Source organism: Camelina sativa, chromosome 8 (genome assembly GCF_030686135.1).
Source record: "Camelina sativa cultivar CO46 ecotype springtype chromosome 8, ASM3068613v1".
Taxonomy (NCBI): Eukaryota; Viridiplantae; Streptophyta; class Magnoliopsida; order Brassicales; family Brassicaceae; genus Camelina; species Camelina sativa.
Window position 1 is genome coordinate 17,773,557 of NC_141887.1, and position 13,683 is coordinate 17,787,239.

The following is a 13,683-nucleotide window of genomic DNA, read 5'->3' on the forward strand; positions in this document are numbered from 1 at the left end:
AAAATTATATGTCGGTTTGGGTTTACAAAAGAGTGGTTAGGATTTAGCTTTTACAATTAAATGAAATTATATGTCGTTTTGGGTTTACAAAAGAATGTTTAGGGTTTAGATTTTACAATTAAACAAAATTATATGTCGGTTTGGGTGTATAAAAGAATGTTTAGGGTTTAGATTTTACAATTAAATAAAATTCTATGTCGGTTTGGGTTTATAAAAGATTGGTTAGGGTTTAGATTTTACAATTAAAAAAAATTATATGTCGATTTGGGTTTATAAAAAATGGTTAGATTTTAGATGTAATAATAATAATTAAAAACGGTAATATAATATTTAAATTAATAATTTTAAAATTGATTGATCTACAAAATTTATTTCCTTCATTAAAATTTGTTTCCTTAATTTAAAGGGGGTGAACCCAAAAATTGTCCATATCTTATTATATAAAGCTTGATGTTAAAGTTACTCATTAACAAGATCGTGGCACGTGTTACTTGTATCGATAAAATGTTGACATATGTCAATTTTAAATTTACTAAAACATTAAAAACAACTAAAACTTAAAAAGTAAAAGTTCTAAACCTATTGTAAAAAGGAATTCTACTAACTATCAATATTTGTTTATTCTTTCTTTTTAAATATTTTAATTTAATTATGTTGTAGTATTTTTAGATTTTAGTTATATTATTTAGTTAAATTTGATTTTTATTAGAAATTCGTGATGATTTTAAAATAAATATTTTATATTATTTTGAATTTTTTTCTTTAGTTAAGGATATGTAAGATCAATATATATATATATATTTTTTAATGTTGTATTATTTTTAAATTGTCTTTTAGTTTATTTTGAAATTTGACAATATTGGTCATTGGTTGACTAGCTATTCCTCTGCTTGGTCCTAGATTTGACCTTCTATAATGACATTCTTAATGATCAATGTTTGGAAAAAGTTTTGGTAGCTGATAATATAACTTTAGATTATTGTAATAATTGTAATAATAATTGTAAAATATAAAAATAAAAATAAAAATTAGTGTATTAAAGTCAAAAACTTATCTTTAACTAAGAATATTTATATATTTATTCCTGGAAAGTATATTTCATTTATAAAAAAATATTAATATATTCTTTTAAAATTTTATTTTAATAGATATTTTTAAAACCCGTATATGAAGCATGTGCTAATCTAGTATCTTTATAAAATACCATGTATAGTATACAAAATGCTTTAGGCCTCGGTAATCCTAGGACCGGCCCTGATGACTATATCCAATATCATTGGTCTGTTCTTTTAACTGTCGCGACTCTTTTGCACAGTTTTGCAGTTTTTTTTTCTTTTTTTTTTATACATATAAAGTTTTGCAATAATGAATTTTTAACGGGTATAATTCTAAATTTAGTAAAGTTCTGCAAATCTCGATAATGGCAATTTCTTGTTCTGAAAAAAACTTACAGATCTGTAAATAGCTGATAATGGTAATTTGATTTTTAAAAGCTAGCGACTGTCGCTGTTCAAATTAAAGCTTGGGGTTTCTATCGCTATTTCATCCAGCGATTCTGAAATCTTTAATTTGAAGTCGCAGCGACAGATATTAAAAAAGATTGCAGCAATAGAACACTACAAGAAAATAATTTTATTAAGACGAAATATTTAGTCACAATAAAAAGTATTTAGTCACAATATAAATATTGTTACGAATTTGTGACGATTTTTGAATGGTTGCAATACAGTCGTCACAAATTTTTATTTGTAACAAAAACGTCACAAGAGTTGTAACGAATATATTAATAACCATTTTGTCATCAATAATTACGACAAAAAAGTAACAAAACTGTCTCAATTACAGACTAACAAAACGTCTTTAAATCGTCACAATTCGTGTTTAAAATAACGTTTTAATTATGTATATTATTATTACGAAACTATAGTCTCAAATGGTCACAAATGATAATTAAAAATTTGTCGCAAAATTTTAACAAATACTCAAAAATCATGATATTTTGTGACTATCATAATGTCCAATCTTATCATTAGAAGTTAGTTTCAAATGGTCACAAGTTATTACTAAAAAATGCATTGCATATAATAAAAATTATAACTAAAAGATTAATCTCAAAATAATATTCTTTTTAAAATTTATAATCATACAAATGTTTTATGAGAATTCAACCAAAAAAAACCCAAACTTTCCAGAATTTGCCAAAAAAGCATGAATTTATGGTCTAACAACACGTTAACTGTTGGGGTTAAATGATACGACGTCATTTTGAAATTCTTAATTTAAAAAAAAAATGCATCACCAAGGGTCAAACTCGAGTTCTCGGAGTACATAAGGGAGGATTATACCACTGAACCAGCGGCAACTTTCAAACAATAGTGCAATATACTTGGTTTTATTATATGAGCACACGAAATTAAAAAAAAATTAATAATCAGACTTTGTCGACTTTACCAGACGAGACTGCCATTATATTCTTCTACTTGTGTTGTTTCGTCTCATTTTGATATTATTCATTCCAATTTGTGGACCTCTCCTGTGACAAGTTTTAGTGGAATAATATATTATTTGCGAATCACTATTCTCAATTTGTTTGAATTTATCCTCTTAAATTCAGAAGTGATGTGTTCAGCAGATATCTCCACTTCACGGCTTATGTTAAGACGTAGTTTCAACAGTCCATCAAAGCCGTTCAATGCGATAATGGTGGGGAGTACAACAATTGCCCAATGATAGGGTTTCTTGCATTCGAAGGCTCAACTATCCATTTCTCATGCCCTCATACGTCACATCAGAACGATAAGGCAGAACGAATGCTTCATACGATTAACAATATTGTTTGTACATTGCTTGTTCAAGCATCCATGCCACTGAACTTTTGGGTTGAGGCGCTTCACACAGCCGTGTATCTGTTGAACATCATCCCTTCTGTGGTCATCCAAAATGAGGTTTCATTTTCTTGGTTGTTCAAAACACCAGTCTCCAATACTCACCTTCGTATCTTCGGTTGTCTTTGCTATCCAAACCTTCTTCCAGTAACTTCACACAAACTCACACCTCGTTCGACTGCATGTGTTTTTCTTGGATACCCACATGATCATCGTGGTTATCGATGCTTAGAGCTCTCCACTCAAAAAAATAATTTTCTCTAGGCATGTTATCTTTGACGAAAATGTGTTTCCTTTCTCCTCACCTCTACAGCCAAACGACCAGCCACAAGTCATGCCTCTTACGCCACCATCTCTAATTCTTTGGAAAATCTCTCTTCCACCTCCTCAGCCAAATTTTCAGCCCATTCACCCGGTGAGTTCTCCTCCCCCCTCCGCCGTCAAATATGCAGCCCAATAATCCACCTCCATTGCATCTCATGACCACTCAAAGCAAAAGTGGAATAACAAAGCCAACACATCGGCTTAATCTCAATGTTTCGACAATATCTACACTTCCTTTCTCTCATATTCAGGCTGCTAAAGATCCAAATTGGAACAGAGCCATGACCTTAGAACATGAAGCTCAAATTAAAAATAGGACATGGGATCTTGTTACGCGGTCAATTGCTAATAATATTATTTGTTGTATGTGGCTTTTCAGGCACAAATATGATGCACATGGCAACCTTGCGCGATACAAAGCTCGCCTCGTCGCTAATGCCCGCTCACAGCAAGTTTGCGTAGGTTGTGATGAAACTTTCAGTTTCGTGGTTAAGCCGGTTACCATAAGCGCAGTTCTAGGGGTTGCGGTCTCGCGAGTGGCCACTTCATCAGCTGGATGTCAAAAACGCTTTTCTCAATGGGGATCTTGAAGAAACGATCTACATGCATCAAGCCCCCGGTTTTGTTGATCACTTGAAACCTAATCACATTGCGTAAGTCACTGTATAGACTTAAGCAAGCTCCTCACAATTGGTACAATCGTTTTGCCACCTATGCTAAACGGATTGGTTTCACGCAAAGTAAGTGTGATCAATCTCTCTTTGTCTACAATTATTACAAGGAACTAGCCTATCTTGCTTTACGTTGAAGACATCATGCTCACAGCATCTTCCTCACACCTTCTTCACTCCATTATCTCCTCTCTCAATACCAAATTTGAAATGATGGACATAGGCAAACTTCACTATTTCCTTGGTATTGCGATAACACGTGATGCATGTGGTTTGTTCTTATAGCAACGACAATATGCCACTAAGATCCTTGCTTGGGCTTCTATGTCCAACTGTAGTCTATGTCTTACTCCGACGGATACAAAACCCATGTTTCCGGTTGATGCTGGTCCACTAGTCGTTGATGCCATGTTGAATCACAGTCTTGCTGATGTCATTCAATATCTTACATTCACCTGACAATATATCATCTATCATGTTCAACAAGTGTGCCTTTACATGCATGATCCCCGACAGGAACATTTTAACGCACTAAAACACATTCTCCTGTGACACCCCGGTTTCAGAGACTTGCAGAGAGTTTTAAAAGAATTGATATGGCCACCTATGTCAACAAAGTGCACTTATCTTTTCGGTCAAGGGTCCTGAGAGAACTCCACAGTTAAGCGTGCTTATGCTGGAGTAGTCTCTGGATGGATGACTTTCCGTGAAGTGACTGTCGGAATTGTGCGAGTGAGGACAAAACACAAGGAAAGATCATGTGCTGATTTATAGGGACGGTAACAAGTCTTTAAAGCCTGCCGGACGTAGCAAACCGGCCGTCGGATATGGATGGGCTCACGGGCCTAGTGAGGGGACGTGAGGCCCATTAAGGAAAGTGGGCCCATGGACTGGGATTGGACATGGAGCCCACTAAGAGGTGGCGGTCGGGGTGTTACATCTCCGGTATGTCAAAGGCACTTTAGGTCATGGCCTCCGAATGTATCGCTCTTCGGTGGACAACCTTGTTGCGTATTCGGATCCTGATTGGACAGGCTGCTCCGACATGAGACGCTCCACCTCCGATTATCATTTCTTTCTTGGTGATAACCTGATTTCCTGGTCGGCTAAGCATCAGCAAACCGCTTCCCGGTCAAGTGCCAAAGAAGAGTATCATGGAGTGGCTAATGCTCTGGTCGAGGCAACATGGCTTCGGAATTTATTTCTTTTGCTTCATCTTATGTTGTCCAAGGTTATGATAGTCTATTGTGAATGTTAGTGTCGTTTACCTCTCTTCCAACCCGGTTTAACATCAGCGGACTAAACACATTGAAATTGACATTCATTTTGTCCGGGAACGCGTTGCTCTCGGTCAGGTTCGCGTCTTCCATGTTCCTTCTGTCTATCAATATGCTGACATCTTCACCAAAGGGTTACTTTCTCCTTTGTTCCTCGACTTTTGAGCCAGGCTGAGCGTTCGTCAACCTTCCGCTCTAACTGCGGGGGTGTGTTAGAATAAGATATGACTATATCCAATATCTTAATTGTTGTTTAGATTCTATTCTGTAGTTTAGATACTCTTGTACTCACTATATATATTGACATATCAACGAGACTAACAACTCACGAAAGTTAAACAAGATCCTACAGATAAATCTTTCTTCGTTTTCTAAACCCCAACTTCTTTAGGGTTGTACAGTGCACAACCACCATCATTTGAAAACAAAATCGGCCATGGAGATTTATCTTTTCGAGGCACCGTTTGATTCTAACACAATTACCAATTCAGGCTCACCATCTTAACGTAGTTGAAATTGACAAAACTCAGACGTTCCAACACAGATCTTAATATGTCCATAGGAAGCTCCCGACCAGTTGATAGAATGCATTTTAATCAAACTAGATATATATATGGAAGATGTTGATTAGAAAATTTCGTTGAAAAAGAATTTATAGTATCAAAAGCCTATGAAATTGTTACAATGGAGATCTGAGGTAAAGGAGATTAGAGATGTAGAAGAATATGTTGCTGCTGAACCGAGTTCTTGTGCAGAACAAAGGGGTTTTAAAACAATATACTGTATGTGATTTATTTGGACATTTAATACTCAATTGTTTTTGATTGAAATAAAAATAGACCAAATAATAAAAATATGTCATTTGAAACCGAAAACAATAATTGTTGTTGTTTTTATACCCAAGATTTTTCAACAAAATCAAAATTCCAATTTTACCACAGTTATCTAATTAATTATTAATTTTTAATATAAAAACCTTCAGTTTTCTATTAACCATATCAAACCGGAAATTAATTCCAGTTATCTACTTCTTTTTTCTTTTCTTCCTTCTCCTCTCTCTAATCGTCGTTACTCCTCGTCTTTTTCATCTTCAATCGCCATCTCTGCCTTCTTTTCATCTCCTGCGAGATAGTGATAGACAAATCATTGAACCACACTCCATCAATGCAGGGAAGTAAGATTCTCTATTTAGATCCATTAGCCATCATAATTACCATCAACGACCGATGTCACTTATTATTAAACGTACGAATAAAAATAACTTTAAGTTTTTTTTGCATTTTTCCCATTTATATATAATCAGAAAATTTGTAAAATGCTTCATTGTAAAGCATTTGGGCCTCTCGCTAAGAAGCCCAATGATCTAAAAGAGTTGTTTTAAATCATCATATCATATAAAGGGAACTCGTCTTTTTTATATAACTTAGTACTTGTCTATAAAAACATAGTATACTAAGAACACGACCAGATGCTCAATTTGCACTAAAAAAAATTAAATAAATGAAAGTGATTTTAGTCTCTTTGTTCTTAACAACTTCCTTTGCCATTCTCTATCTAAAACATATCCTCAAACGAACCACCAAGGCAAACCTACCACCGTCTCCGTGGCGGTTTCCGGTGATTGGAAACCTCCATCAGCTCAGCCTCCATCCCCACCGCTCTCTAGTCTCTCCGTTCCCTTAGCCTCCGATATGGGCCACTCATGCTTCTCCACTTCGGTCACGTCCCTATTATCCTAGTCTCTTCTGCTGAGGTAGCTAGTAATGTCATGAAAACACACGATGTAAAGTTTGCCAACCGCCCGAAAACAAAAATGGTTGATATACTTCTTAATGGTGGGAGAGATTTGGTATTTTCCCCCTATGGAGAATATTGGAGGCAGATGAAGGTATATGATTTCCTTAATGTTTTTTATTTTAATTTAGAGGTTTGTGTTGTCTTGAGGGAGAGAATATATGAAGCAGATCAAGGATTTTTTCCATTCTCAATTTTAAAATAAATTATTTTTATGTCAATAAAACTTTTGTGTCACAAACGCCATTCATACACTAAGTTATAAATGTGTTCCTTTCTTAATTAATACCCATTTTTCTTTGTGTTTTTTTAATAGCTTCATGGTAAAAATATATGCGCATTCATCAACTAATAACCGAATTCTAGAAATACACACAATTTTCTCGAGCTTCGAACAAATATGTATTTACAAAAAATCCATTTTCATGAAAGTTTGTTTGTAATTATTAAAGTATAGATAGTGAAAGTCTCTCACCAATATTAAAATAAAAATAATGGAAAGAAGGGGAGATAGGAAAATACATTCTCAAATAATGACCTATCAGAATCTTTCTAAAGACTCATTTCACCCATGTCAACATTTTATTGCTCTCTACCAATGCTCTTGCTCTTAAAAGTTGTTAGTGACATATTCATTTTTATTGAAAGTTTTTAAAATTTAGGATCAGTATTAATCAAAAGAAATCAAAAGTAATTTCTCATACATATTTTTCTTTAAATATATTGACCACATATATATATATATATATATCTTTTGTAACGATCTTAACGCTTTGAAAATTTGTATTCATTTAAATTATTTGAAGTTTGTTAATTTTATATTTTTGACGACCAACACCGAATCCTTAAGTTTTTACCGTATAATTTGTGATCGGGTTAAACATGTTGTTGTGATTTGTGAGCATTATTATTTAAGTGAATCAAATTATATAAGGCCATTAGAATTTTACACAAGTAAAATATCTCCAATTAATGTCTCCATTGGGATGCATGTAACACATGAAGAGTATCTGCGTTCAGAACCTCCTCAACAGCAAAACAGTCAGGTCCTTTGAAAATATAAGAGAAGACGAAGTCAATGTGATGATGGAAAAGCTAGAGAAAGCGAGTTCTTCCTCTTCAACGGTAAATCTAAGCGAGCTCATCTCGGATCTTACAAACGATGTTATAACTAGAATTGTCTTCGGAAGAAAATATAGTTTTGAGGAAGGTAGTGAGATTTCAAGGAGCATATTAAGGAAATTCATGGAGCTCTTTGGTGCTTTTCCTCTCGGCGAATACATTCCTAGTTTAGCATGGATCGATAGGGTACGAGGTCTTGATAACAAAGTAAAAGAAGTAAATAACCAGATTGATGGGTTTTTAGAAAGAGTGGTGCAAGAACATGAAGATGCTGATAAATTCAAGTCAAGTTTTTTTAGTATATTGCTAATGGTGCAAAGAGATAAGACCGCGCAATTTGAGCTCGATCGAAGCGGGTTAAAAATTATGCTCTTTGTAAGGCAAACTCATGTTTTTCTTTTAAGAAAAGGGAAGCTTGCAGAATCAACTTAACTAATTTGTAAATTTATTTCTTTTTGTAGGATATGTTTCTTGGGGGTTCGGCAACAACTTTCACACTACTTGAATGGACGATGACAGAGCTTATGAGACATCCAGAGTGTATGAAGAAACTCCAAGATGAAATTCGTTTAGTTCCAAGGCGTAGTTTATATGTATTGGAGAAGGAAGTTGAGAAAATGAACTATCTACATGTTGTTATTAAGGAGGTCCTTAGGTTACATCCGCCGGCTCCATTACTTCCCCGGCTATTGAGTGAAGATGTCAAATTACATGGATATGACATAGCTACAGGAACACAAGTAAGTCTTTACATCTAATAAAATCCATATGGAAGTTCATGTCTAAATTAAAAATATGGTTGTTAAGAAGAAAAAATTATTTATGGGAACATAGGTGCTAATCAATTTGTGGACAATCCAAAGAGACACTAAAACATGGGGAGCAGATGCAGAAGAATTTAGACCGGAGAGGCATTTAGATTCACCTTTGGATTTTCAAGGTCAAAATTTCAGTTTCATTCCATTTGGATCTGGGAGAAGGGGTTGTCCTGGAATCGACTTTGCCTTGGGTTTGGTCGAGGTGACACTTGCCAACCTAGTCAACCGGTTCGAGTGGAGAGTCAAGGGAGGTGGTAAGCCTGATGTTTTTGAAGCAACTGGTATTGAAGTTTGCCGCAAGTTTCCTCTTATTGTATGTCCATCTTCTACTTTATTCTCTATGTAAGACTATTTCTGAGGCGACTTGTTTTTTTTTTTGTTTTTTATTCATTCATCAATGGTCCCGTACTTATTAACAAACCTACTGAATTAACCGAACCAATTATCAAGCAAACCATCGAATAAACCAACGAAAATAACATAGACCAAATGAAGCAGGAATAACAAAACATCATAAATCAAGATTCTGGCTACCATCATCAACTTAATATCCGTTCTAACAACAATTATTTCAGGAAAACTAACATCCTAATCCTAAGACAACCCCTAACAGAACAATCACAACACCAAAGAGTGCCTAGATCATCATCTTCCCCGTTACCATAATCCCACTGTCACACTTAGGCAACATAAAACAATGCATAAATATATATTATCAAAAATACTTAGGCAACAAACTACACTAACCTCGCCTGCTGAACAGTAGTGTTGATCGACACCCGTACTCGACAAACTTGGTGTTGATTGACAGGAAATGGCCTATTTCACACTCAACAATACCGATCGTGCGTTTTTAAATACGAACAAATCAACAGTACGTATCCAAATTGAACAATCAAAAATTCAAATAATCTACCTGAACTTTAATTATAGTGCTTTAATCAAAATCAATTGTTGATTATGCTGATCGGGACCAATGTGACGATAATGTGGCAATGAACTAGTAAAATCACTCCTAAAAGACGTGCTTTTGGGCGTCAAAATTTTTTAAAAATGCAAAATTATCTCTGCTAGAAGGATATAAACCAATACTTTATTAAATATCTAATAATTTCACAAAAACATAAATACAGTATAACTTCTATAAATTAATAAAAACTAAAAAATAATACAAATTTCTGGTTCTATGTCGGACTGGTGTAAAAATTACAAAATCTAATACAATAATAAAATAATATTTTTTGGAATCTCTGAGAACTTTTTATTAAGATAACTAGGATTTAATTCGTGGTACACCACGGAACAATTATTTTATATATAATTTTTTTTTATTTTTTGTTTTACAAATAGAGTGAGTTTCTCTGATTTTTAGTATTGATGTTACAGTGTTATATATGTTTTGGTGGTTTTTATAATAATTTAATAGGATTTTTTATTGAATTTATGTGGGTTGAATTTGGGAGAATCATAATTATTTGAATATTTAAAACTATATGATATCTAATATTTAATGGTGACGTACAATTTTGTTTTCTTTCAGAAAAATCTTACCAAAAAAGAACAGTTTTTTTTCACTAAAACATTAAAATCTTCTAATTTAATAGTAGATCAAAAATTGATTGTAAAGATATTTTAGGAATAATCAGTTATTGTAAATTTGGTGTATATTTATAACACCCGCAAACCAAAAGAAAGATTCGGGATTGGTGTCGATTGGTATCATCTATTTCTAATTGGTCAGTTTGGGTTTCAATCACCGGTTTGGTTTGGTTCGATTGTTGGAAAACCAAGGGCTTTAGTTTTTTAAGACCAAAAAACTCGACGCCACTGAGAGGATAGTCACTTTTGTTGTTTCCCAAAAAGTTAGAAAGAAGAGAGAAAGTTTAGAGAGAGTTTTGTGAGTTCTTGCAAGTTTTTGAACCTTTATGTGTTGTATCTGGAGAATTCTAGCTTTGGGAGTGGTGATCTAGAGTGGTGGTCGGTTGTGAAGCTCATTGTAGTGTCTTGTTTCGTCGTGGTCGAGTCAGATCTTCGTGCTTTAGAGGTGAATGCATGACTATGGCTTATCTGAGCATTAGATCTCTGAGTTTTTGTGTTTTTCTGTGATTTGGTGGATTAATTCCTTGCTTGTTGTGTTTTTTTTTGTGTGGTTTATATGGCGTTGTGTGGCTTTTGTGGTGTCCTTGGGAGAGTTGTGAAACAAGGATTTTTCTATCTTAACCTATGAATGAATGTATGATGACATGCAAACAGACTTAGGCTAAGATGATCAAATGAGATGCAAGGTGTTTCAATACCCTTATGACGTTGTAGCATAAAGGATGTCAATCCATAAAGAGCGTGATATGTAAGCAGTCAAGATGTGATCAATGCATTCAAGTTAAGCCAAATATCAAGTTGGTTTTGTTACTAACAACCTAATGACAATAATGAAATGAAAAAGGTAGTGAAACAAGTAAATGCAGAACATAAACAAGAACACTTGATGATGCTCGAGCAAGCACTCGATCGGATGCTCGATCGAGTGGGAGGTCGAGTGACTTAGTACGAAGAATAGAGACAAAATAACAATCAGAATAGAGCAAAACGAAAGTAAATCAAACAGCAAGCGAATAACAATACTCAAACAAGGAAATCAATAAACAAGGAAATGTCCTAAGGATGGATTCATGGGCTGGGCTCAAGCTATGGTTATCCAAACTGATCAACAAACCTCAATCAACAATGAGCTATCTCTAGACAATGACCTTCTAATACTTGTTAATCCATTCTCATGACAATAACAATCAAGCTTAGATACTCTTAGACCTAGTTCTCACTAGCTATTACATATAAAAGCAGGCATTAAACAACCAGATCATCAATGTCAAAAATCACTTCAAACATCTAATCTCTTAGCATGCTTCATGATAATCTCTAGCATTAACCTTATCTAACAACTTAGACATTGGTGTGATGCTAAGAAGCTTAAGATCTATCCTTACCCTCTCAGTATAAGAACAACATAGAGCATATCTAATCTAGAAGAGATATATAAACAATCAAGCTTGATCAATCTAAACAACCATACTCTTATCCAGCCTAATCCATCCCTAAGATCCTAATTCACTAATCAGATATAAAAATCATCATGAAGAACACAAATCCAGAAAATGATGATATAGACATGGATGGATAGATAATGAGAGAGATGAACAATTTAATACAAAGAAGTGAAAGCAAATACTCAATAGATTCAAAGTTATGAAGATTACAAATCAATGAAAATCCTGGAAAAGATAAGAGATGATGCAATAAAGTAAAAACAACTAAAAATGGCAAAAACTAGGTTATGAGGTGTTTCTAAGGTCTCCAAGATCTGACCTTTTCGGCCACAAGTGCCAGTACATATATATAGTAAAGAGAGAGAAGCCCTAGTTAGCTAGAGGACAAAACAGAGAGTCGACTGCAAGTGCTCGAGTGGTTGGTCCGTCACGTAGCTCAAGTCTTCGATCTGGGATGATATCTGTTCAGTAAAATCGGGATAACACTTGAACTACACCTTCGATTGAACCACCGCCATTAGAAAGTTAACTCAATGTCTTACAACTCGCATGAAGGGTGCTCAAGCTGAATTGCAAAGGAAGATCTTCATTCGGATCGATCTTTGAGGAGCCCATTATGAATCCGACCATGTACTCGACCGTGTGCCTGGTCGAGTGGCATGGTCGAGTTGCCTTGCAAATCCACTTCCTGATACTTTCAGTCCTCTTGTTTAGCTCCAGAAATAACACCAAGTCCTTCCTTACCCTTTTAGAACTCCATAACACCTAATAATACTCCAAATGCACAAATGTATGCAATGCATGCTTCTAAACATCCTAAGTGCATATTTGGACATAAATGGCTATAAAACCTATGGAATCATTTCTATATGATGCAAAACATGAACTAAACAAGGCCTTTATTTTCCTCTTTTTTTTTTTTCTTTTTTCAAACAAACCAAGTCCCAAACCCAGAAAGTAAGTACCACCTAGTCCTATCTAATTTTAAAAATGCAAACTAGAACTACACAAGGCTTTATTCCTGTCAGCTCAAACCTAACACTTTCTACCAAGCTCAATCCCAAAAAGGCCTCACACACACAAAAATAAACATGGCTTGAAAGAAGGGTAGGTTAAGGGTAGGGGAATCTGATTTAAAAGTGAAATCAGCTACTTGGATCAACAAGAGTGGTAAAAAGGAGAAATATGATCCAAATATGTATATGGTATACATGAGTTTAAAGCAATGCACAATCAGATAATTACAAGTCAATATTAGGTTCTTATAATTAGGAAATGACATCAAATCACAACATGCTTCAATTTAGACCAGAATGCAATATAGGAATTCAAGGCTTGGTTCAATCTTATGTTTTTAGCTTACTCAACTAGCATCAAAGTACTATTAACTTGGACATTGATCCTAGTCTAGCTAATTTAAACAAGTTAACAATGCTGAACTCATCATAGATCCCTAATACAAATATGAAACAGTCCTACATGAAACATACTAACAAGATCCTAATATGCAATGCAAACTATATGAACACTCTTTTTTTTTTTGTTTTTTTTTTTTTTAAAGATTTATGCAAAAATTTTCAAATTTTTAGGGTTTTCCATGCCATAGATGAAATGCAAGTACTAACATGATTATGCAAAAAATTTGAAATAAGAAAACAAAACACAACATCAAATGTCATCTCAAACCCTCCCCCAAACTTAAATTACACAGTCCCTTGTGTAAGAAAAATTTGAAGGAGGATTTAAGA

General features: G+C 34.3%; 1 protein-coding gene across 1 annotated transcript; it reads left to right on the forward strand.

Annotated features, from left to right (window-relative positions):
• The first annotated feature begins 6,606 nt into the window (after positions 1-6,606).
• Positions 6,607-9,285, forward strand: LOC104707200 (indoleacetaldoxime dehydratase-like). The gene is made up of 4 exons (XM_019229203.2): positions 6,607-7,045; positions 7,972-8,448; positions 8,535-8,813; positions 8,908-9,285. Exons 1-4 carry the CDS (start codon positions 6,860-6,862, stop codon positions 9,235-9,237), a joined length of 1,272 nt encoding a protein of 423 aa, XP_019084748.1. The 5' UTR covers positions 6,607-6,859; the 3' UTR covers positions 9,238-9,285.
• The last annotated feature ends 4,398 nt before the right edge of the window (positions 9,286-13,683 follow it).

What these genes read in the sequence shown, in the direction of transcription:
- LOC104707200 (XM_019229203.2), top strand. Translation starts at nt 6,860, where the DNA reads ATGCTTCTCCACTTCGGTCACGTCCCTATTATCCTAGTCTCTTCTGCT. An exon ending in AATATTGGAGGCAGATGAAG is followed by an intron (nt 7,046 to 7,971) that starts GTATATGATTTC and finishes ATCTGCGTTCAG; the next exon opens with AACCTCCTCAACAGCAAAAC. An exon ending in ACATAGCTACAGGAACACAA is followed by an intron (nt 8,814 to 8,907) that starts GTAAGTCTTTAC and finishes ATGGGAACATAG; the next exon opens with GTGCTAATCAATTTGTGGAC.